Genomic DNA, 23,264 nt, shown 5'->3' with positions numbered 1-23,264 from the left:
CCTCTTGTCTTGCACTTGATACATCTTAAAGCTAATAATTTCTCACATTCTTAGAAACTTTCTAGCACTGGAGTAATTGCCACCAGTTCATTGTAACTGAGGAAAACAGAGTTCCATTGATTCTGTTAGTGCTGAAAAAGACATAAGAAGATACACTAACTGGGGGTACTTGGGTGGCTCAGTCATTAAGCATCTGCCTTCAGCTCAGGTCACGATCCCAGGGTCCTAGGATCGAGCCCCACATCAGGCTTCCCGCTCAGCGAGAAGCCAGCTTCTCCCTCTCCCACTCCCCCTGCTTGTGTTCCCTCTCTCACTGTGTCTCTCTGTCAAATAACAAATAAAATATTTAAAAAGAGAGAGAGAAAAACTGAATAAAGAATATGAACCTTCCTTTTAAGCTCTTTGTTTTAAATTTTTAAGTATTACTTGCTATTTTTCTATAATCTAAAATTTCTAATGTAATTGTTTTACAGTTATAACCTAAACACATAGTTTATGTAGTTTATAAATTGCTTAAAAGGTTAAAAATAATCGCTAATAATGTTTGGTTTTAAAAATTCAAGTTGCAAAAAAAAAAAAAAAATTCAAATTGCGGCAGTAGCTAACATTGAGGAGTCAAAACGAATTCAGATCCCTGTGGTTTGAATTACACACTAATTCAATGTAACATTTTAGTCACTTTTTAATTTATTTCTAAAAGATTTTATTTATTTATTTGACAGAGAGAGAAACCGTGCATGCATGTGTGCCTGAGTGTGTGTACGTGTGTGCACACACGCTCACATGCACACAAGCGAGGAGAATGGCAGAGGGAGAGAGAGAATCAGGCCCCATCGCTGACCAGGACCCTGGGATCACGACCTGAGCCGAGGCAGACGCTCAACCGGCTGAGCCACCCCTATTACCAGCCACTTATTTCAAAGAGAGAATATTAACTTATCCTGCTGTTTATATGTGTTACTATGAGAGTCAACAAAACAGTTCAGCGTTTCCCAGGCTTGGCTTCAATTAGAAGCACCTAGAGCATATTTAAAAAAAAAAAAAAAAAAAAAAAAAAAAAGCCCGTGCCTCACTCTAGACCAGTTAAATCAAAATCTCTTGGGGGATGGGGCCCAAGTATAAGTTAATTTTAAAAACCCACAGGAGGTTTAATGTGCAGTTTGAGCAAAAAAATTGCAGAGTTAACCATTTAAAAAATATTGGAAAAGTATTTGCATTAATCATGTTTAAATATTATACAACTTTGTTTTTCAGCAGGAGATGTAGGGGAGAGACCAAATAGAAAACTTCTTTACCTCGGTTGAGTCTAGTTAATCACCTAATTATGGTTTTCCTCCCAATTTATAAAGATGGATAGTATACTGTTCATGTAAAATTCAACTAGATTATTAACAATATTTTTCATTATTTAACTCATGGAAAAATATTATTCAAAAATCATCAATTTCAGAGTCCTATCATCAATTTCAGAGTCCATAAATATTATCTTGGTATTAAAAAGTCACTTATTAATTTTACATCAGGCAAAATTCACAGACATGTATTAGGAATTGTTTACAGGAACAAATCTTCTTCAAGTTTTCTCTGGGCATTTGACTATCATCAGGCCATATATCTGCATGGTTTTTGGCAATGTCACAGCTATCTGAAAGTCTACTTCTTGTTAAAGTGAACTGCCTATAATTCCAGTGAGTGCAGTTATAAGTTGATGAAAGATATTTTTTAAATTATTATTCAAAATGAATAATAAATAACAACTCGAGTTTTTTCAATATGATTCCCAGCTTAACTTTAACCTATATAGGCTACCCAATTCACATTGTTCTTTTCAAGTTTTAATAAACAATTAACCTCGATACCTAGAAGTTTCTCTAAATAGGAAGAACATGGAGGACTCCATGAAAGGTAAGAGAGAAACTTGTAACAATTCATTAGAAAGAATAACCACCTCTGTTGGGCTGCCATACCCTCTAGTCTTCTTCAATGGTGAGCAGTCATACACAGAATTAATATATCTTAATTACCTAGCTACTTAACACATAACTTTCATGGGTAGAGTGATGGAGTGCCATATAAGTTTTTACTCTAGTGACAACGGATCAAATGGTAATAGGTTTGGAGCACTGTCTTCAGTAGGCTTTATCCAAAATTAGTAAGAAAAAATTCCATGATGGATCATGTAAGTCTGTTACAATCACAGAAAAAGACCACAGAAAGAAATGATTGATCAATTCATGTGCAATTTATATCTCACCCCTGATTCAGAAATTGTAAATACATATATCTGATACTCATATTTTAGAAGAATCTAGAGTCCTAACTCCTTTTTAAAATATTATTGGTGGCTCAGTGGGTTAAGGCTCTGCCTTTGGCTCAGGTCGTGATCTCAGAGTCCTGGGATGGAGCCCCACATAGGGCTCTCTGCTCAGCGAGAAGCCTGCTTCCCACCTGACCCCCACCTGCCTGCCTCTCTGCCTACTTGTGATCTCTCTCTGTCAAATAAATTAAATAAAATCTTAAAAAAAAAAGTTATTATTGAAGTATAGCTGGCATAGAGTGTTATATTAGTTTCAGGTTGCAACATAGTCATTTGACAATTCAATACATTTCTCCTTGCTCACCAGGGTAAGTGCTGTCACCACACAACACTGGTACAATATTATTGACTATATTCCCTATGGTGTACTTTTCATCCCTATGATATATTGATTTTATAACTCGAAGTTTGTACTTCTTTTTTTTTTTTAAGATTTTATTTATTTATTAGACAGAGAGAGATCACAGTAGGCAGAGAGGCAGGCAGAGAGAGAGGGGGAAACAGGATTCCCACTGAGCAGAGAGCCCAATGCGGAGCTCGATCCCAGGACCCTGAGATCATGACCTGAGCCAAAAGCAGAGGCTTAACCCACGGAGCCACCCAGGCACCCCTGCAAGTTTGTCCTTCTTCAACCTCTTCGCCTATTTTGCCCATTTCCCACCCCACCTCCTTTTCAATGACAGCTGTTTCAGTTATGCAATGATACAAAATAGTTTACAAGGGATGCAGAGAAATTATTTATATCATTCATTCCACTCCTTTCACTCGCTTGCTTTGTATAACCTACTGGGCCAAGTTTAGAATAATTTTCCTTCCCACTATTTTTCACAAAGCTATACCTAAACTCTCCTCAGCTCTGGCCAATCATTGCCTCCAGCCAACCAATCCCTGACTGGTTTCGCTCAGATTCAGGCTAAATTCCATCCAATCTCATTGAAATATGGAATCTCTTTTCTCTTTTATAATCTTTCTTACATAGCAACATCATTCTTAGGCTTTCTTGTTTATTGAATCTTAACCTTACCCAACCTCTCTTGCTTCTGTGTTTTGCAAAGGTTGTTTACATATGAACTGATGTTTCTCTCCTCCATAAATCAGCATCTTCTACTCAGCCTTGAGATTTACTCATCAGTTAGTCCTCTCTTCGGTTTCCCTTCTTTCTAAGCCATTTCTTTCTTTCTTTTTTTATTTTTTTTTCATTTGTTTCTTTCTGTGCAGTATACATACACAGAATTATGGATCTGAAACATCCTTTGAAATCATTTAGTTCAATCCCTTTACTTCACAGGTAAGTAAACTGAGGACAAAAGAGAACATGTGATTTAATTGCTCAGTATCATAGATCATTCACACTATGAGCTAATTCTTAGATCAGAATATCCCAAAGAACTCATTTTACTACATTTATTTTTTCATATTGTACTGGCTGAGTCCTCCTGTTGCAATATATCTGCCTCACATGTGATATAATTTCTCTTCTGTTATGAGAGTATTTTTTTAAAGCCTTTAAAGAGAGAGAGAGAGAGAGAGAGAGACAGCTCAAGAAGGAGGAGTGACAGAGGGATAGAGAGTGAGAATCTCAAGCAGACTCCCCACTGAGTGCGGGGCCTGTCTCCACTGGATCTCAGGACCCTGAAATCATGACCGGAGCTGAAGCTAAGAGTTGGACACTCAAGCGATTGAGCCACTCAGATGTCCCTCTTACTAGGGTATTTTTTAAGATCTTTTGGTTTTAAGTAAAGAAATATAATTCACATTTACTTAAGCTAAACAAAAATACAAAATACCTTTAATGCTATTTACTGATTCACCTAATCAGAGAGGGAAAAGGTGAGGCAAGTGCTGATTGGACAGTGACACTAAACACAACTGGACAAAACAATGAACACAAAGACTTTCCCTGGGGCATCTGGGTGGCTCAGTCAGTTAATCAGTTGCCTTCCACTCAGGTCATGATCCCAGCATCCTGGGATGAGGGGGATCGAGCCCCACATCCAGCTCCCTGTGTAGTGGAGAGGCTACTTCTCCCTCTCCCTCTGCAGCTCTGCTTGCTTCTGTGCTCTTTCTCTCTCTCTTTCTCTGCCAAATAAATAAAATCTTTAAACAAAACAAAGACTTTCATTTCTTATTTTTCTGTTTTTCCTTATGTCCCAGCTTGATACCCGCCCCCCCACCCCCCGCCCAGGGAAAGTTAGTATCTTATGGTAGTTGAGTGCCCAGACTTTGAACATAGACTGCCTGAGTTGAAAGCTTCCTTCCGCCATTTTCTAGTCTTGTGATCTGGAGCAAGTTCCGCTCTGTATCTCAATTCCCTTCTCTATAAAATACGGATAATAATAAAGTCTACTGTATAGGGCTATTGGAATAATAGAGTTGAAATCACAAGTTACTTAGAACAGTGCCTGACATATAGAAAATGCTTAAGAATCATTCCCTCTTCTTATTGTAATAACAGCCCAGTCTCTTGTGGACAGTCATGTTTGGTAGCAGCTTCAGATTTTCAATCAAATAACTCCTTGGAAATATAAAACAGCTCTGATTAGAATTATCCAAGGAAGGATTCAGAGTCACCAAGACTGATTCTTGTTTCTTACTCTGGACCTGTTTTGGCGTGGGGGATTGAGTACCTATGACTTGCACAGCCTAAATTGCCGTTTATATCTCAACAAGGGCAGCAAAGTCCAACAAGAAGAAGATGCGAGGAGGAAGCCGGACAAACACACCCGTGTTAGTATCAGTCCTTACAAACCTTGGTGGGTCCATCTGAGACATGAGCCTTGTAAATGTCTCTCTTTCATGCTACATATCCAAATGACCTCTATCTATCTTTACCTAATTCCATTTCTATCTCATCAGTGTCATGTTAATCAAAATCAACTATTAATCTCAGAATTCAGTCATATTTACAAAGCTGCACATTTCTATCATTTACAATTAATTTCTATCTTCTCCTTAGTAAGATTTAATTATAAACATCTGAAGAGCAGAACTGAATGTTTAGTTTTTCTATAAACTCTTCTTTTTTACCAGCGTCCTGAATTTTACTCTGTAAGTTTGAAAATTTCAAGTAGAGAAATGCTACTTTTTCTAAATACTTATGTGTCCTTGAAAAGCTAATTAAATTGGTTTTGATGAAAAACCTTCCTGAAAAAAGGGTAGAAATGAAAATGCTATTAGGTTTAATCCAGGATTAGCAAGAGATAGCCAGAAAAGCTGTTATTCTCACCAAGCCCGAAGGCTTAGAGCTGAGGGAAACACCCCACCACAATACATACATCTAAATAAAAGAACAGTTCCTTTAAAATAGTGCTGCCACCAGTTATCTTTCAGATAACGTTGTGGGGATTTTTTCCAAAGGTACACTTTGTACCCAAGCATTTTTTTTGAATATGGATTGCTAGTCTGATTTTCCAAAACACACACACACACACACACACACACACACACACACACACATTCCCCTAGGGCAAATAATACACTATATGTTAATAAAAACATTTTTAAAATAGATAATTATATATATATGAATGTGTACATGTATGTGTGTGTGTGTGTGTGTGTGTGTGTGTGTGTGTATTTCTAGCAAACAGAAACAAGTCTAAGCATTTCATCTCCCTAATTTCACAAAAATTTGAGGAGGAAGATGTGTATGTATTCTGGGATCCTCCATGTTCTTGAGTCAAGGAGAATCTCCAACCTCTCACGTAATGCCATAGAGTTTTCAGCTCTACCCAAAGAATGTCCGAAGTGAAAACTAATTACAATTCGACCTCTTTTGCTCAATAAGCCATATGTATGTAGAGTTGTGTTTTATTTATTAGTATCTTCAGTTTTATTCTAAGTGGAAATGGTTAAGATTTTTGTGAATGAACAAAGTAGAAGTGCACTAAATTTTGAATTTTCTTTTGAAGCATTTCCAGCGTTTCCGTAGACAAAAATGAAAACTAATTGAGTGGTCTCATTCAAAATGTAGCTTGAAGTGTTCCAAATCTGAGACGCAGAGACTTGGACATACATCAGAAGAAATTACTTATTATTTCCAGTAGATTTAACTTAAAACAAGCTACAGGGGAGACCATCATAAGGAAATGATACAAATCTTTAATTAGGATAATTAAAGACTAATGGTGATTTAATTACAGATACAATTAAATTTTGCCAAGCTTAAAAACAAAATTCAGTTGAATAGTAATGCTTTTTTGAAGGTTTGCTAGATTTAAAAGCCTAGATTTTGGAATTGTGAAACTCGATTGCTAAAAAAGGGCTATTCTTTTGTCTGTGTGTAGAGGGTTTATGTTAGACCAGTTGCATAATTTAAGGACACTAAAGGTTTTTTTTTTTTAATTTTTAATTTTTTATAAACATATAATATATTTTTATCCCCAGGGTACAGGTCTGTGAATCGCCAGGTTTACACACTTCACAGCACTCACCAAAGCACATAAGGACACTAAAGTTTTTAAGGCAATTGAATGATCAACCCTTTCTCATCATCCTACATAACTGCTAACAACATACAAAATACAACATACACTTTCACTCTTCTTAGAGGTATATCAACCTCAAGAACAACCCAAAATACAGAGGATTCAATCACATTTGGGGCTTATATACATAGTCTCATGCCAAAGTGTCTGAAAACGCTTTTAAAAGAAGGGAACACTTTAAAGGATTATAACTCTCAAAAGACTATTGTAACTAAACATGTTGTGCTACAAATAAATCCTGACGTAACTGTTCCAGAAAATAGGTGCTACAAAGACCATTCTTTAGAGAGAGAGAATATAAGCTGTCTACCCACATAATAAAACCTTTTTGATTCAGCGAGCTGAAACTCTGATAGCTCTAGACTTTTTGTATGCTATTCAGCAATTATGCCCCTATTGAGATTTAATTATCCCATTAGATATTTATTTACTATTCCATATTAAGTTACAGTCTTCCGTTAGAGTCAGTGGACTAATAAATACATAACTGCTTCTTGATGGAAACAGCTTAGCCAAATAATTATTTCCAATTATTTCACGAACATTTAACCTTACGTCCGGAACAATGTCTTGCCCATAGTAGGCATCCAGTACGAGGTTGTTCTTTTTTTTTTTTTGTATTTTCAAATGACAGGATGGATGATCTGGTCTGCATTTAATTCAGCTGCCATCATTATCCAGTCTCCTTTGTAATACACCTGTTAGTGATCCACTTAGCACTTTAACTTGAACCCCAAGCTACAATAAGCAGGTTTGGGGAAGAAAAGTAACATAGAAAAATAGAAGAATGTGGAGGGTTGCTAGCAAATAATAGGTGTGTTTTTTGTTTTGTTTTGTTGTTAACACATCCTGCTAAGGTTATTTTCTCTCCCCAAATCTACCATAGCTTAGCAAGAGTGTTTACTGTGTTGAAAACTGAGACACAAAGGACTAGAGATAAAGCGTTCGGATAACTACTTCCATTTCGTAGTTCTTCAAAAGAAAGGGGAAAAAAAATAATCTACTGTTGTCAAAGGTTAGTGGTTCCCCAGTAAATTGATGTTTATATTATACCTCTTATTTAAAGAGTTTAGAAGAAGTTTTCGAGCCTTCAAAATGATCTCTATCATGATGACATTTCCACAGCAACGAAAAATAAGGAAGTTACCAAGATTTAGGCCAATATTTCCCATGCTACTCTGATAAACTTCCCTTTTGAGACATTATATTTTTATATTTGTGTGTGTGTGTGTGTGTGTGTGTGTGAGGAGGGGAAAGTAGGTGTGGGTAAGGGGCTCTGTAGGCCGGTAAATTCAGGAAGACTAGATTCAACAAATTTGAACATGTTTCTTAACCACAAAACTCACAAACGCTTTAATATACTAATCTTCCTTGTGATCTCCTCAAAGAAAGCATAAATTGAATATTTATTAGGAGGATAAATGATAGGCTATAAAGAAGGAAATCAAGTTAGAATGTGTATTAGACATCCATCACCAAGTCCATGAGCCATTGATTTCTAAACTTAGTTCTCCATCAGCAGGATTTCAATCATGCTCTATTTTATACGTCAGATGTTGGAGACAGAGTACATTCGCTTATTAGTGAACAAACAATTGCGTGGTACCTACTCCGTCATCGTCCTTTTTGGAGGGGCAGGATGGATATTTACCGGGGATGACAGAGTATGGCCGCAGCTCTTACTGGAACAGCCACACCCACTCATTTTGTGGCATCTGTGGCTGTTTTTAAGTTACAAGGGAGTGGAGGGGGGGCGGGGGGGGTTGACTAGTGGAGAAAGACCTTAGGGCTGACAAGCCTAACATATTTAGCATCTGGCCCTTAAAAAAAAAAAAAAGGTTAGCATCCTCTGCCTCTGCCTTTGTGGTTAGGAGTACACGCTTCAGAACCAGAAAGCCAAGCTTCAAATCTTAGCTCACATCTGACTGTAAGCAAGTTACTTAATCCCTCAGTGCCTCAGTTTCCACATCTGCAACATTGAGTAATAACTTTATCTACTTCGTGGGGTTGTCGTGAAAACGAAACAAGTTAATCTATGAAAAGCACTTAGGACTCATGATACAAGTTTCTGCCTGATATGCATGCAATGTTTAAATTAAAGTAGTATAACTATTACTCATAAAACCTAGTCTAGTAAAGTTGCAATGTGCCCACCTAAAAGTCTCTATGACCCACCCAGTCTAATAACTAGACATCATCAGTGAGAGACAGGCAGAAATCAGTGATACTGCTTCTAGGAAGTTTCTTTAAAGGGGTTGCCTTACCTGCTCAGTGTGTATTTTACCCTTCTTATCTTACCTCTTCATTCTTGTTGGAATTTAACTATAATGGTTAGACCTCTAGCAGGCACCTTGGACCATTGGGTCACCTTGAAAAAGAAAGCAACATGCTACAAATGGCAAAGTAGAGAGGCTGCCAGAGGATAAGTCCCCTGCTTCGATGGGCTTCTGTACAACCATGAATTGCCTATCTTCAGACCCATGTTTTTAACCTGAGCAAAAATAAATCGCAATCTTGTTTTAGTCATTCTTATCTAAACTCCTCTGTACTTTCCAATATTTGTTGGTAAAATCACTTGGTAAAATTGGTAAAATCACATATGCTAGCCATAATTCCTAACTGATAGGGCAGGAAGTCCATTGAAATTTTGACCCAAATGGGAAGAGGTAATAATGATGCCATTTTTTAAAAGGCAAAAGCGGCAGATTAATAAAATTAGCTGAGGTTGATTGTGGTTGTTGTTTTGTTTTTGATTTTTTGGTTTTTGGCTTTTGTTTTGGCATTTTGGTGCTTGTCCATTCAAGAAATATTTGAAAATAATATGGGGTACTTCTGAAGATGATGATAGAGAGGGTAGCAGACACCCCAGGTCCAAGTCAGTCATCTCTATATATTTTTTAAACATCAAAGCGACAGGGCTTTACATTTCAACATTAAACTGCAGCTTTGCATCAAGGTCTCATCGTAGACTACCATAGATAGGACAATTTCATTTAATTTTAAACCCCTCATGGATTATGTATTATTGTGGGGAAGTCTCAGCTATCATTTTAAGAGCACAGCATGATTTTTCATTACTAGCCCACAGTTATCAGAAGAGTTTCCTCTCAAGGTTGTAATCATTAGGAAAATGGCAATGAAGTAGTCAGTCAAAAGATACTAAAGTGTGCTTCAATTAAAACCTGATAGCTGGTGAGTGCTGTGAAGTGTGTAAACCTGGCGATTCACAGACCTGTACCCCTGGGGATAAAAATATATTATAGTTTATAAAAAATTAAAAAAATTAAAAATTAAAAAAAAACCTGATAGCAACACAAATCTTTCTTTTCTTTCTTGATTCGCAGAGAAAATCTGTCTATACCACACACTTAATCAAACTCAGCTAGAAACCAGCTCTAGACAAGGCTTAGCAAAGGCCATAATGGTGACACACCATGAGGAGGCATTTAAAAATGCTGTGGTATCCTATGAGGGGGTGGATGGCCACATCTGTTATTTAACTTCTCTCTTGATAAGGCCATGTCATTTGCTGTAAGATTTTAGTAAGGCGTAGCACTCTCTTCAAGTAACACAGGACACACAACATATCACTAATAGGTGATAAATATTTATTGGTAAAATCACGTGGTAAAATTGGTAAAATCACACTGCTTAGAGAGACATTTTTTTTAATTAAAATTTTTTATTTATTTGACAGAGAGAGAGATCACAAGTAGGCAGAGAGGCAGACAGAGAGAAGGGGGGAAGCAGGCTCCCCACCGAGCAGAGAGTCCGATGTGGGGCTCGATCCCAGAACACTGAGATCATGACCTGAGCCGAAGGCAGAGGCCCAACCCACTGAGCCACCCAGGTGCCCCGCTTAGAGAGACATTTTTTTTTTTTTAAGAGTTTTTTTTTTTTTTTTAAAGATTTATTTATTTGACAGAGAGAAATCACAAGTAGACAGAGAGGCAGCCAGAGAGAGAGGGAAGCAGGCCCCCCGCTGAGCAGAGAGCCCGATGCGGGACTCGATCCCAGGACCCTGAGATCATGACCTGAGCCGAAGGCAGCGGCCTAATCCACTGAGCCACCCAGGCGCCCCGAGAGACATTTTTGATGTCTCCACATTCTCCATTTTTTTGTCCACATGCACACACCTCTGTTACTTAGAATTTAGAGGAGCAAAGAGGGAGAGTATAATGAGGTGTTGTGGCAGGTGAAACTTGTTTTAGCAAGTGGTTCCAAGGAAAAGATAGTGACAATTGTTAAAGGTAAACACATAATTTTAAAAATGACTTAAGGTTTGGTTTGATCGGTTCTTAAAGAGATGACTGCCAATTGGTGGGCAGGCTAATGCTTTTCTTTTCTAGAAAATGGTTAGACTTCCAAATTATATAAAGACAACTGCAGATGTCTTTGTTATAAATATTTTCATGTGGAAACAATGCAAGCTTAAATCACCACCACATAGCTACATAAGAAAAATCCCCAAAGCTAGTGTTGCAAAAACATGAAAGACATCTGACGGCCTCTTCCCTCTCACTCAGCATCCAAAAGTAAGTCTCTGCGAAGACCCACAAGGCCGCACATACTGAACTCCATGCAGTTCCCTCTGTGTTCAGCTACTACTACTTTCCCCTCACCCTGTCTTTTCAGCCCCACTTCTCTGTGCTCCGCCCAATGGACCTTGCAACCGCTGCTGCCTCTGTTGCAATGCTCCTTCCCTGCAAAGCCCTGGAGGCTCTTCACACTCTCCCTCAGTGAGGCTTGGTGCTAGCCAGTCCACAAATCCAGCAATCCACGCCCCCCACACTCTCTTTGTTTAATGTTTCTTATCACATAATATTTTCTCTTATTTATCTGGCATCTTCTCTGTCTCTCTGGGTTCTGTTTTCTTGAGGATAGTGCTTGATGTCTGTGTTCTCTTCTCTTTCTCTCTGCCTGCCTCTCTGCCTACTTGTGATCTCTGTCTGTCAAATAAACAAATAGAATCTTTAAAAAAAATTTTAAAACTAGCATTTTAGGGGTGCCTGGGTGGCTCAGTGGGTTAAGCCTCTGCCTTCCGCTCAGGTCATAATCCCAGCGTCCTGGGATGGAGCCCAACGTTCGGTTCTCTGCTCTGCAGGGTGCCTGCTTACCCCTTTCTCTCTGCCTTTCTGCCTGCCTCTCTGCCTACTTGTGATCTCTGTCAAATAAATAAATAAAATCTTAAAAAAAAACCAAAAACCTAGCATTTTATAAAATTTGCCACTGGTGTCAATTCAATACATACTATTCTAGAACTTTCTGGGGATATGCCAACCTGTGTATATTCACAGACATGTATGCATATATTTCCATGCATATATATATATATATATGTAAATATATATGTAAACACATATATACACATTTTATATAATTATATATTTTCACTGACTCACATTTATATATACAGATTTAATATGTTATTTATGAGGAATAGTTTTGTGCAAATAACTTTTTTAATATAAGTAGTCCATAGACAGCTTCCTATACTATATATATTTATATATATACACACATATACTTATGTGTGTGTGTGTATATATATATACATATATATATATTTTTAATACCAGGTTCAACCTCCAATTTAAGTTAATTCTAGCTTTTTGATGTCCTTGCTACATATGTTCTTTACACTTATGTTAGCATATCTGTAGATAAACTTCTAGAAGTATAATTACCAAGTTAGAATTACATGCATTTTTAAGTTACTATGGAACATTTTTAACATATACTGAGGTAGATAAACATAACCCCGCCAGATACTTACCATCCACATAATGCTTGAAGCAAACATTATGGAAAATTGTTGGTGTTGTTTCATTTATATAATTATCCATCTCCTCCCTTCCAATTTCATTTTGGAAGAAATCATCTTTATGATTTACATTCCTTTTTATGAAACAAATTATGTCATTTTGTCCATACAAATTTCAATATGTATTTCTAGGAGATCATGACTGTTTTAACTTAAACATAACTGGGATACCATTTGCACTCCTTAGAATTAAAATACTTATGGAGTATAGGGAATAACATGGAGGACATTAGGAAAAGGAAAGGAAAAGTGAATTGGGCAAAAATGGAGGGGAAGATGAACCATGAGAGACTGTGGACTCTGAGAAACAAATTGAGGGTTTTAGAAGAGTGGTGGGGGTTGGGTGAGCCTGGTGGTGAGTATTAAGGAGGGCATGTATTGCATGGAGCACTCGGTGTGGTGCATAAACAATGAATTTTGGAATACTGAAAAAAAAAGTTTATGACCAAAGTCAGAAATTCTTGAAAGACTTTGGCTAAAAGAAATCATTGACTCACATATGCTTTTTGAATGTGTAAAATATGATAAATACGCTATCCCTGTGTATTTCGGTATAAAATACAGTTATTGAAAATCTGATGACATTCTGATTTTCTTTTCCTCATAAATAACTTTGTATTTTTTGACTTAATTTTTTCCCTCCTTTTCCTCAAATATCTATAGAATTATTAAAATATGCCCTCAATGTTGGCAATTCTATGTCATGTTTTCCAGTATCCATACCTTCTTGCTATTGTTTGCATTTAATGATGGTTTTCCTGAACTATAATTTTTAATGTTTTTCCTGTTTCTTGGCCTTGGTATTCTTGTTTGGGGACGTCTATTATACATATATTGGAGTTAATTTTCCCTCTATTTCATTTTAGTGGTTTTTGTCTTCAGAGATTACTGTTAAGGATATATTATACTGGAGCTTATTTTTGCATTTTTAAAATCTATCTTCCCCTCAAAATTTCTTATTGCTTTCCTTACTTTTTCTGTTTTTACAATTGTCCTTTTCTTTGTATTTCTTTTAAGATTGTCCGAGTTTATTAACTTACCTTTTTTTTTATAGTTATTTTTTATTATGGAATTTATTTTTTTTCTTTTATTTGTGATTTTTTCTGAATTCACTCATCTTGTTTGAATTTTTAAAATTCTCATCTATATTGTTATTTTGTAACTTCTTTTATTTATTATTTCCTTAATTCATTTGAAACTTTTAGTTAATAATTCTCATCTCTTTTGACAATTTCTGGCCTGGTTTCCTATCTGTAGGAGAGTTTCTGCTCCACATTCTTTTGTTACTTCCAAAAACTTTGCATGGGTTTCAAACCAGTGACCTTCTGTCATCTGTTTCCTACGTGAAATTTTAGTTTTCCTGTATTGTTAGAAAGGAGAGGTAGGTCAGAACATCTTTTCTTTTCTCTTTTCCTAGCATTAAAAAAAAAAAAGATTTATTTATTTATCTTAAAGACAGAGAAGGCAGGGAGGAGGGGCAGAGGGAAAGGGAGAGAGAGAATCTTCAAGCAGACTCCCTGCTGAGGGCAGAGTCACAGGTGGGTCTTGATCTTAGAACCCTGAGATCACAACCTGAGCTGAAATCAAGAGTTGACATTTAACCAATTGAGTCACCCAGGCACCTGCACATCCTTTCTAGCTTCATAGTTCTGGGGCTCCTTCTTGTTTTACTGAAGTGCTAAAATATATGATTTTATACTTTCTTAATTCTACTGGTCACATCCTTATCTGGACCTTCTTTTTCTGCCTAAATTATCTCTGTCTTGCTCACCTTGAATCCTATTCCCAATAACTTTCTCTTGTGGAACTTTGTCCAAAATGGAAGTTTTTACTGATTAGTTTTGAGTGTTCACAGAACCAGACTGTTCATCCTATGAGACCTTGCCATGAAACTCACGTACCAGGAATTAGGTTGTACAAAAAGCTTTTCTACATTCTACTGCTGTGCCTTCTGATGAGACTATGTTGGAATTTTGGGGTTTTTCTTTTAGGTCATTCAGATGCCCATTTCCTTCATTCCCATTTCTCCTATAAATGCTATACAATGTCATTTTATGGTTGTTGGTGGTTTATCTCCATCTTCTTGTATTTTGGAGCCCATGGAGATACTTTGTCATTATTTTTACTATAGTTGCCTATAGTAAAAGATCTTGTGAGGTCTTGGTTTTGCCATCTTACTTTTTAAGATCCAACATTATGGCACCACAGCCATTTTTTCAGAATTTTCTAGAATAGTGGGTGTGTAGATTTTTAATTTCAAAAGACAATGGCAAATTTCCCTTAATAAAGTCTACTTCATTGTTTTCTTACATACAGTTTATGAGAGTTCACTTTCTGACAACATGGCTAACATTAGATATCATCATTAGTTTTGATCTTTGGCAGTCCAAGAATGAACAGCTGTACAACACTGTTTTATGTTGCTTTTCACGAATGAATTTGAGAAGGAAGAGGTAATTTAAACTCTTTTCATGGTTGTATTAGGCAAACCATGTATGTTTTCCTATGAAATAATGTTTTCTATCCTTTGAACATCTTTATAACAGACTGTTTGTATTCGTTTATTATTTTAACCTGTTAAGAAATGAGATTACTTTTTTTCTGTTAACATTCATTTATAATGATTATCTTTACAATATATTTTAATATCTATAAGAACTGTGTCTCTCTTGACACATTTTCTTAATTTTTTCCTTCTCTCAGATGAAATTTTGGTGTAATTACCACTTTCTAAGGAAAAAACTGACTTGCCTGAGGTCAAATAATAGGGTGAACAGAGGCAGCATTTGAATAAAATCTGCTGGCTCCAAAATTTATGTTCTATTTACATAGTTCTTTAAAAAAAATCCAGTTGTTTTCATTCAGCAAGAAAAACAAATGTGCGCTATGTTCTGTGTGCCAGATTCTGTGCTAACTGCTATGACTACAAGGATAAATTACTTTGTTTCTGGACTTGAGAGCTTATTGCCTAATATCCTATGGTTATCCGTTTTTATTGCCAATTTTCCTCCAGAATATCATATATAAATCTTTATAAAGCCTTTTAAACCCATAGAAGTAGTCATTTTTAATATCATAAATATATCAGTTGAGCACAGAGACAGTTTCAGAAATAATTTTTGTTTGGATTCATTTTTATGGAAGAAAAATACTTAACAAGGAATAGAAACAAGTTTTATATATTAAAAAAAAACAGTGTAGGTGTAATCTCTTTTACAAAACAGTTGTTTTTGGAGTTTATATGTTAAAACTCTTAACTCATGTTCCCCAATTCTCTTTTAAGGATTATTTGAATTATTGGAAAACATGGCTCAGTTTTTAAGTCCTTCCTCCTTATGTTATTTATAGCTACATAAAATACTACTCTGAAATTCAGTGGCTTAAAACAACAATATTTATTTTCTTGCTGTTTCAGTCGGTCAGCTATGCAAGTGAGGCTAGGCTAGGTGTTCCATTTCAAGTTGCAATCAATCAAGATGTCAGCCAAGACCATAGTCATCATAAAGTTCAATTGAGTCAAGGTTTCACTTCCAAGTTTGCTCACCAAGTTGTTGCTCAGTTTTTCACTGGCTGTTGATCAGATGCTGTCCTCAATTCCTTGCCACTTGGACCTCTCTCTAGTACAATTCACAACACGAAGGCTTGCTTCATGAGAGCAAACAAGGAAGAAGACAAGTAGAAGATGTGCTAGCAGTGGCGGTCAGATTTTAATTTAGTCATGGTAGTACCGTCCCCTTTGCTAGACTCAATTAGAAACAGATCACTAGGTTCATCCCACACACAGGTAGAGAGGATCATAAAAGGACATGAATAACAGGAGGGAGGAATCATTATAGATCATCTGAGAAGTCTGCCCACAGCTCTCTGTACTGATTTCTGCAACCTTGGCTCATCTAGATAACACAGAGTCATAGATGAAAAGAAACATTTGTAAATCATTATCGATAAAATTAAATCTAGATATGCGTGGAATACAATTCTGCCAACATTTTCTTTTTACTATTTTTAGTAATACTGTTATTATTACTGATAATAGCTAACATTTACTAAACACCAATACCGCTGATGCCAGACTAAATGCTGTCCATGTTTTAGCTCAGTATTCACATAAGGGTACTAGCAGAATCTTAAGAGTTACGTGATTCTTTTTCCCTTGTGGTGTATTTGAGAATCTAAGTAACTTGCCCCAAGTCATACAAGTACTAAAAACCAGCTGGCCTATCTCCAACGCCATGACTGTCACCACTACCTTGTAAACAAAACATTCTGATTTTTTTTTAAAGTTTTTTTTCCAATCTTGTGAACAGGATGTTCTCTATTTCATTACTAATGACTAATTTGAGATCAAAATTATCTTCCAGGTAAGACTTTTCAGTGTCTAAAAAAAAAAAAAAAAAAAGAAAGGAAGAAAGAAAAGAAAAGAAAAAAAGCCAAAGCATCATGCAGTGAGGCTTTGCTGCACAGGAATTTTATAAGCCTGCAGCAGCTATTACCCTGAACTGTGAAAAAAACCTGAACAGACACAAGCCATTTGCAAATAATTGTACCGATGTTCCTACTTCATCACTTTTAATAGAACTGAATTTGTGGTACTCATGCTAGGCTACACAAGCTCTGCCTTCAGGAGGAAGACTTGTCAGATGTCCTTATTCTCAGTGGAATGAAGTGCTTTTGGCAGGAGGTCACTTTGCAGCATGAAGGACATACTTCGCTAAGGGACCAGCCTTAATTAAAAAAATAATTTTAAAATGGTTTCAGATGATCTCGTGCACGCAGCCTAGTGACAGGTAAAAGAGATTAGATGGTGGAAAGTAGTTCCATAATGAAGCTCTCTGTGCAACTTTGGTACTAATTCCCATTTCGGTCAGGCATCTCCTAGATAACCCAGTCTTTTAACTCCGAGGAGGAAAAAAACCTGCCACAAACAGATCTGTTGTGAGAGGTTACTTTTGCATTCATTGTGTAATGAGATGAAAAAACAAAACAAAACAAAAAAAAAACTTTAAACTGTTTTATTGGAAACAAATTTGCCTAATAAAACTAAAGAGTTCAGGGTGCCTGGGTTGCTCGGTTGGTAAAGCATCTGCCTTTGGCTCAGCTCCTGATTCCGAGTTCCAGAACCAAGCCCCATATCAGAGTCCCTGCTCCGTGGAGAAGTCTGCTTCTCCTTCTGCCCCTCACCCTGCTCTCATGTTCTCTCTCTCTCAAATAAAGGTATCAAAAAATTAAAATCTTAAAAAAATAAATGACCTAAACAGTTTAACACAATACTTGGGCTTCTTTGCCTGTCCAAGGGAACTTCCTGATCACCAAGCCAGTCTGTTTTCCGTACCATGACTGTGACTCTTCAATTAGTCATTCAAGTTACCTGATTAAGTGAACACCTATTGAAAGGAAGTTAAGTATCGCTGTGTTCCTTCTTTCGACTACGGATTGCATTTGCTCCCCTGATGGATGGCAATAGAATGACCATGGAACACTGGGGGTTTGGAGGAAAAGATAAATACTTCAGGTGTAGAGAGAGATGTTTACAGGATTTATGGAGTCACTTTCCTCAATATTTAATTCTTGTTTGCCATATCGGTGTAGGGATGCCTCCCAGAAGCCCTCCGAGCATGAGGAACGTTGATTCGCCTGGCATCAGGGGACACACCTTCAGCCCCCGAACCTAAGCTGTCATATGAACTTTTCCTACGGTACCTGGCACCGCAGACGTGTGTGATGAGGACGAGAAAGAAATTTTGAAAGTATGAATGGAGGAACTTGTCAGTGGAAAATTCTTCTAATCAAAGGGGTTTGAAATTTTCGGCCGAGGATTTGATTCTTCCACTTTTTTGTCTTTGTTGTTGTTCTTCTTGATGCTCAGTCGGAGTAGAAGCTCTCTCTTGTCTGGTGTAGACTCTGTAACGCACATGTACAGTTATAAATATGCACTTTAAAAAATATTGTCTTACACAGTGGAATTGATTAGACCTCCCGAGTTTTGTAGGGCACAAACCTGCAGGCATGCTACAAAGAAGCCCATCATTGTGTTCAGTCTCCTGCCCTATGTTCTCAACATAACAGAGCACAGCTTAGAATATCTGATCTATCTTGTCCTGTAAGTTCCAAATGGCATGGTTTATTAAAAAAAAAAAAAAAAAAAAAGATTTCTCTGCTAATTTCACCCACAATACTAACATTGATAAATATACCATACAGTGAGTCTACCAATAATAATTTGGCTAATGAATACATAAGGCTTTAATATATTTCTCTGCACAAGAAAATTTAAAATGCCCTGAAATTTTATAGCTCACATATGAACCAAACTTAGAAGTTTTCCTAATTTTGATAGAAATCCTCAATAAATTGACATATTACTAACAATAACTCATAAAGCTAAAACATTTCCTACACTCGAGATATTAAAAACAAACTTCAATCACATTTAAATATTGGAAATATCTTTCTTTTCTCTTTACTGAAAAGTTTCCAAAATTATTATTATGGAGAGCCCTAAAAAAGTATGCAGCCTCAAGATGTAGGGAAATACTATTATGTAGGTGTGTCCAAAAGGAAATTTTTTAAAAGATTTGTTTTGGTTTCTGGTGATTATGGTATTATTCATCAGCTTTTTAAAACTTGTAATTTATTGTGATTTCTTTTCTCATTCTAAATAAATATTAAAATTTGCACCTATTTTGGTATTATTCTTTATTACTTTTTCTTAGAGAAATTAAATAAACATCTGGCCTTTTACCAAACCTGGATTTGTTTCTATCTCTGCCTCTTGAAAGAGTCATTCATTTCAATCTTTGTTATTAAGTGTGTATAAAATGGTATTTCACCGTGGTCTTATTTTGCATTTCCCTGGTCACTACTGATGTTCTTATTTAGCCATATGAATTTTTCTTGGAAAAGTCTCTTTATCCCCCTTTGGTCATTTCTTTTATCACTTAAAAGTTTTCCATATTGATTTGTGGAAGGTTTTTTAGGCATCTCAATATTGTGTTGTTTATGTATGTCGTAGATATTTTTCCATCTTATATTTCTCACTTACTTTAATACATCTTTTGCTTTAATAACAGTTCTCAATTGTGATCTAGTCAAATTTTGCATTTTCTTATTTATGGTCAAGTTTTTTTTTTTTTAAATGTACTTTTAAGAAACTTTTCCATATCCCTAAATCAAAAAAAACATTTCAGATAGGTTTTTCTACTAGACATTTAAAACATTGCTTTTCTGACATTTACATCTTTATTTCTTTGCACTTTCTATATGGGGTGAAGTGGCTTCAATTTAATCTTTTTTCCATATGGATAGCCATTTTTTCCCCCAAACATTCTTCCTTTCCCAACCGATCTGAAATGTCACCTCTGTCATATAGCAACACGTGTGAGTAAGTTTTTGAGTTTTCTATTTCGGTTGTCATTTTTTTTTTTTTCCTTGTGCCAGTTTACACTGTAATAATTACTGGTGACCTGGTAGGCGATTCATTTCTTCCTGTTCTCTGGCTACTATTGGCCCTTTACTCTTCCATATAAAATTTTAGAGTCGTCTTACCTTGTTACATATTGGAATTGCAATGGACATGGTCATGATCAGGAAATATACTATTTCTAAATATCAGTTTTTCCAGCCAGGAGCATGGCACACCACTCCATATATTTAGATGTCTTTTAATAAAACCTTAAAAAATTTCCCCTAAGCAGTCTTGAATATTTTTAAAGATTCTTGATAGTCTTTGATAATATTGTAAATTGTGATAAACTGTTTAATTACATTTTAAGGTTGTTTCTTACTAGTAATTAGAAATACTACTGATATAAATTTCATATTACTATTTAATTAAATATTAATTTTACATGTCAATTTTTTGATTTTCTATATAGTTATTATTTCTACTTTGCATCTTTATATTCAATTTTGTCTTGTCTTATACTTGCAAAGATTACTAATACAATGTTGCATAAAAGTTCTAGATTATAAGAGAATTCTTATGTTTCTCCTTTCAGGATGATACTTACTTTAGGTTTAACCTCTTCATAAGATTAAAAACTTTCTATTCTATTCCTATTTCCTAATATGGGTATCAAATTATATTAAACATTTTTTTTAACCTTACATAGATGATTAGTTTTTCCCCCTTCTTAATCTGTTAATGGGTTAAAGTACATGTATGAATTGAAAGATATTTACCTATTCTCCTATAACCCAGATACCATTTTGACCAAGATACATTATTTTGAAAAATACATTGGATTCAATGTGCTATTTTGTTTAGGATATTGCATCTAAGTTGAGTGAAGAGCTTCTGTAATTTTACTTTCTTACAGTAATTTTTTCTGATTATAATGTCAGATATAGCCAGGAGTAGTAGGATGAGTTTAGAGGATTTCCTCTTTTCAATTGTCTGTAATATTTGGCATGATTTTTTCTTTGAAAATTTGAGAGAATTCTCTTATCTTCTGGTTTCAATTTTTATTGTTAAAAAGTTAACTATCAGGTCCCTGGTTGGATCAGTTGTTAAACATCTGCCTTTGGCTCAGGTCATGATCCCAGAGTCCCGGGATCAAGGCCCACCTTGGGCTCCCTGCTCAACTGGGAGCCTGCTTCTCTCTCTCCCACTTCCCATGCTTGTGTTCCCTCTCTTGCTGTGTCTCTCTCTGTCAAATTTATAAATTAAAATCTTTAAAAAAAAAGTTAACTATCTTTTATTCCTTAGAAAATAACCTGTCCTTTTCTCTATCTCCTTTCAATAATCTTTTATTTGATGTTCCATGGTTTCATTAAGTTGTTCCCGTGTATGGATTTTTAAAATTTGTTCTACAAACGTGACCTAATATTTCTTGAATCTTTTGTTTGACATTGTACACTAGTTATAGAATATTTTTAGTGTGAGAATTTTTACCAATTAATGTCCTTCTGTCTAGCTAGATGGCCAAATTGAACTATATTAGACTTTTTCAGTTAATTTCATCTCCAACTTCTTCATAGACTCTACATGTTTCTTCTCTCTGCTGCACTATGTATAGCTTCTTCTATCTTTCACTCTACTAACTCTCTTTGTTGTGTCTAATCTGATGTTATAACTGTTCACTGAGTTTTTAATTTCAATTTTCATATATTTTTGAAAATTAAAGTATGAATTTTTAAATATGTTTTCTTTCATTACTGCTTGGTTTTTATTTATTATTTCCAGTTCCTTGAAGATGGATTCAAACTAGTGTTTTGTTTCCTTAATTATAGCCAGCATAATTACTTGTTATTCTAATAATGTGAATATATGATGAATTAATGATCTATTTCTGCTACCTATTATAGAAATCCACTGTCTGATGCACATGCATATATATGTATATATATGCACTATATACATATATATGTAGGTATAAATATTTGTATATTTTTCTTACACATAATTTTTGGAGTACTTTTTTGATTTATTTTTATTAGTGCTGCTCATAGGTCGAAGGAAATTTATTCATGGGGGTTATTTGAGTCCAGGATAAAGCTTTGCTCTTCTAGAGAAGATTTTCTTTGCCTCTTCCAGATTCCTGGAAGTCCTAGCAATCTCCAAAAACTTTACTGTAAATTTATGACAACTTTTTATGTGTTAACTGTACAGTGTGAATTTTGGCTGTAAATTGACCAGAGGACCAGTCTGAGTTACTGCTTCACAAAGACAATTCTATAGATTTGCTCCTGGAATTTAATGTTGGTGATTTATTCAAACAATGTAATTGGTCATGCTTAGGATTAACAACCATAGTTTAAACTTACGTAGCATTGAATATAAATATTTGGGGAAAAGCAAGTCTTATATTTCCTTTTGATCCTAGTTTCTGTGGTAGCTTTATAACACCTGTGTTACTGAAATGATCTGATTGCTACAAATGTGTGGATTCAGTGTATGATCTAAGGTTAGATGGGTTTATTGGCTATTCAGTAGCAGAATTCATCATTAAAAGCTTACAGGAAGTTGATTGGCCAAAGCCCCGAACTGGAGATGTTTTTATGGCATTGTTTATTTGTAAACATTTTGCTTGATCAGGCTAAACTTTTAAACAGTTAAATATGAATAGATACTGTGAATAATATGTAAGCACTAGAGTAATTTAAAATACCTTTATCTAAAGAAAAATACCATTCTGGTGCCTTTGTTAGCAATCAACATATGTATTTAATGTACGATTTTTCATCCTTGTAATTAACTACTGAGCTTTTGAAAGGAGAATTGCATACATTTTTAAAAGGCAGTTTGTTTAGCTTATGGAATATAATACTCACTCATATATATCATTTAATAGATTTTTTCTATCATTGCACATCTGTAAGTTTAATGAGTGCTATATTTATTTATTTCGAACCAAATTCTAAAGTAACAGATGCAGCGAAATAAAATATTTGATGCAAAAATTCATTGCAATAATGTCCATGTGTATAATATATATTATTATATACGTACTTGTGCCTGCTTAGTGCCGATGCCAGCACTTCACATCAACGAGACTGTGATTATGGATCCCAAGCTCATGTGCTTTTAGATGTAGAAAGATAAAGTACATTACACTTCAGAGTGTAAATTTAGCACTCCTTAGGTTGTATGAAATAGAAACCCACTCAGGTTGAGCAAAAAGGTAATTTATTAGGG

At 35.5% G+C, this 23,264-nt stretch overlaps 1 protein-coding gene across 1 annotated transcript in view; it reads left to right on the top strand.

The window, feature by feature from the left end:
* Positions 1–19,298, top strand: part of ADGRL3 (adhesion G protein-coupled receptor L3) — an 820,407-nt gene extending 801,109 nt beyond the window's left edge. Inside the window, exon 26 of the mRNA XM_082727882.1 lies at positions 18,218–19,298. Coding sequence (XP_082584008.1) covers positions 18,218–18,300 — 83 coding nt within the window. The 3' untranslated portion in view covers positions 18,301–19,298. The remainder of the gene's footprint in view (positions 1–18,217) is intronic.
* The last annotated feature ends 3,966 nt before the right edge of the window (positions 19,299–23,264 follow it).

The sequence above is a fragment of the Mustela nivalis genome, assembly GCF_964662115.1.
Source record: "Mustela nivalis genome assembly, chromosome: 4".
Classification (NCBI taxonomy): domain Eukaryota; kingdom Metazoa; phylum Chordata; class Mammalia; order Carnivora; family Mustelidae; genus Mustela; species Mustela nivalis.
The sequence above is the reverse complement of the archived record's forward strand: the minus strand, read 5'-3'. Positions and strand labels throughout refer to the sequence as shown.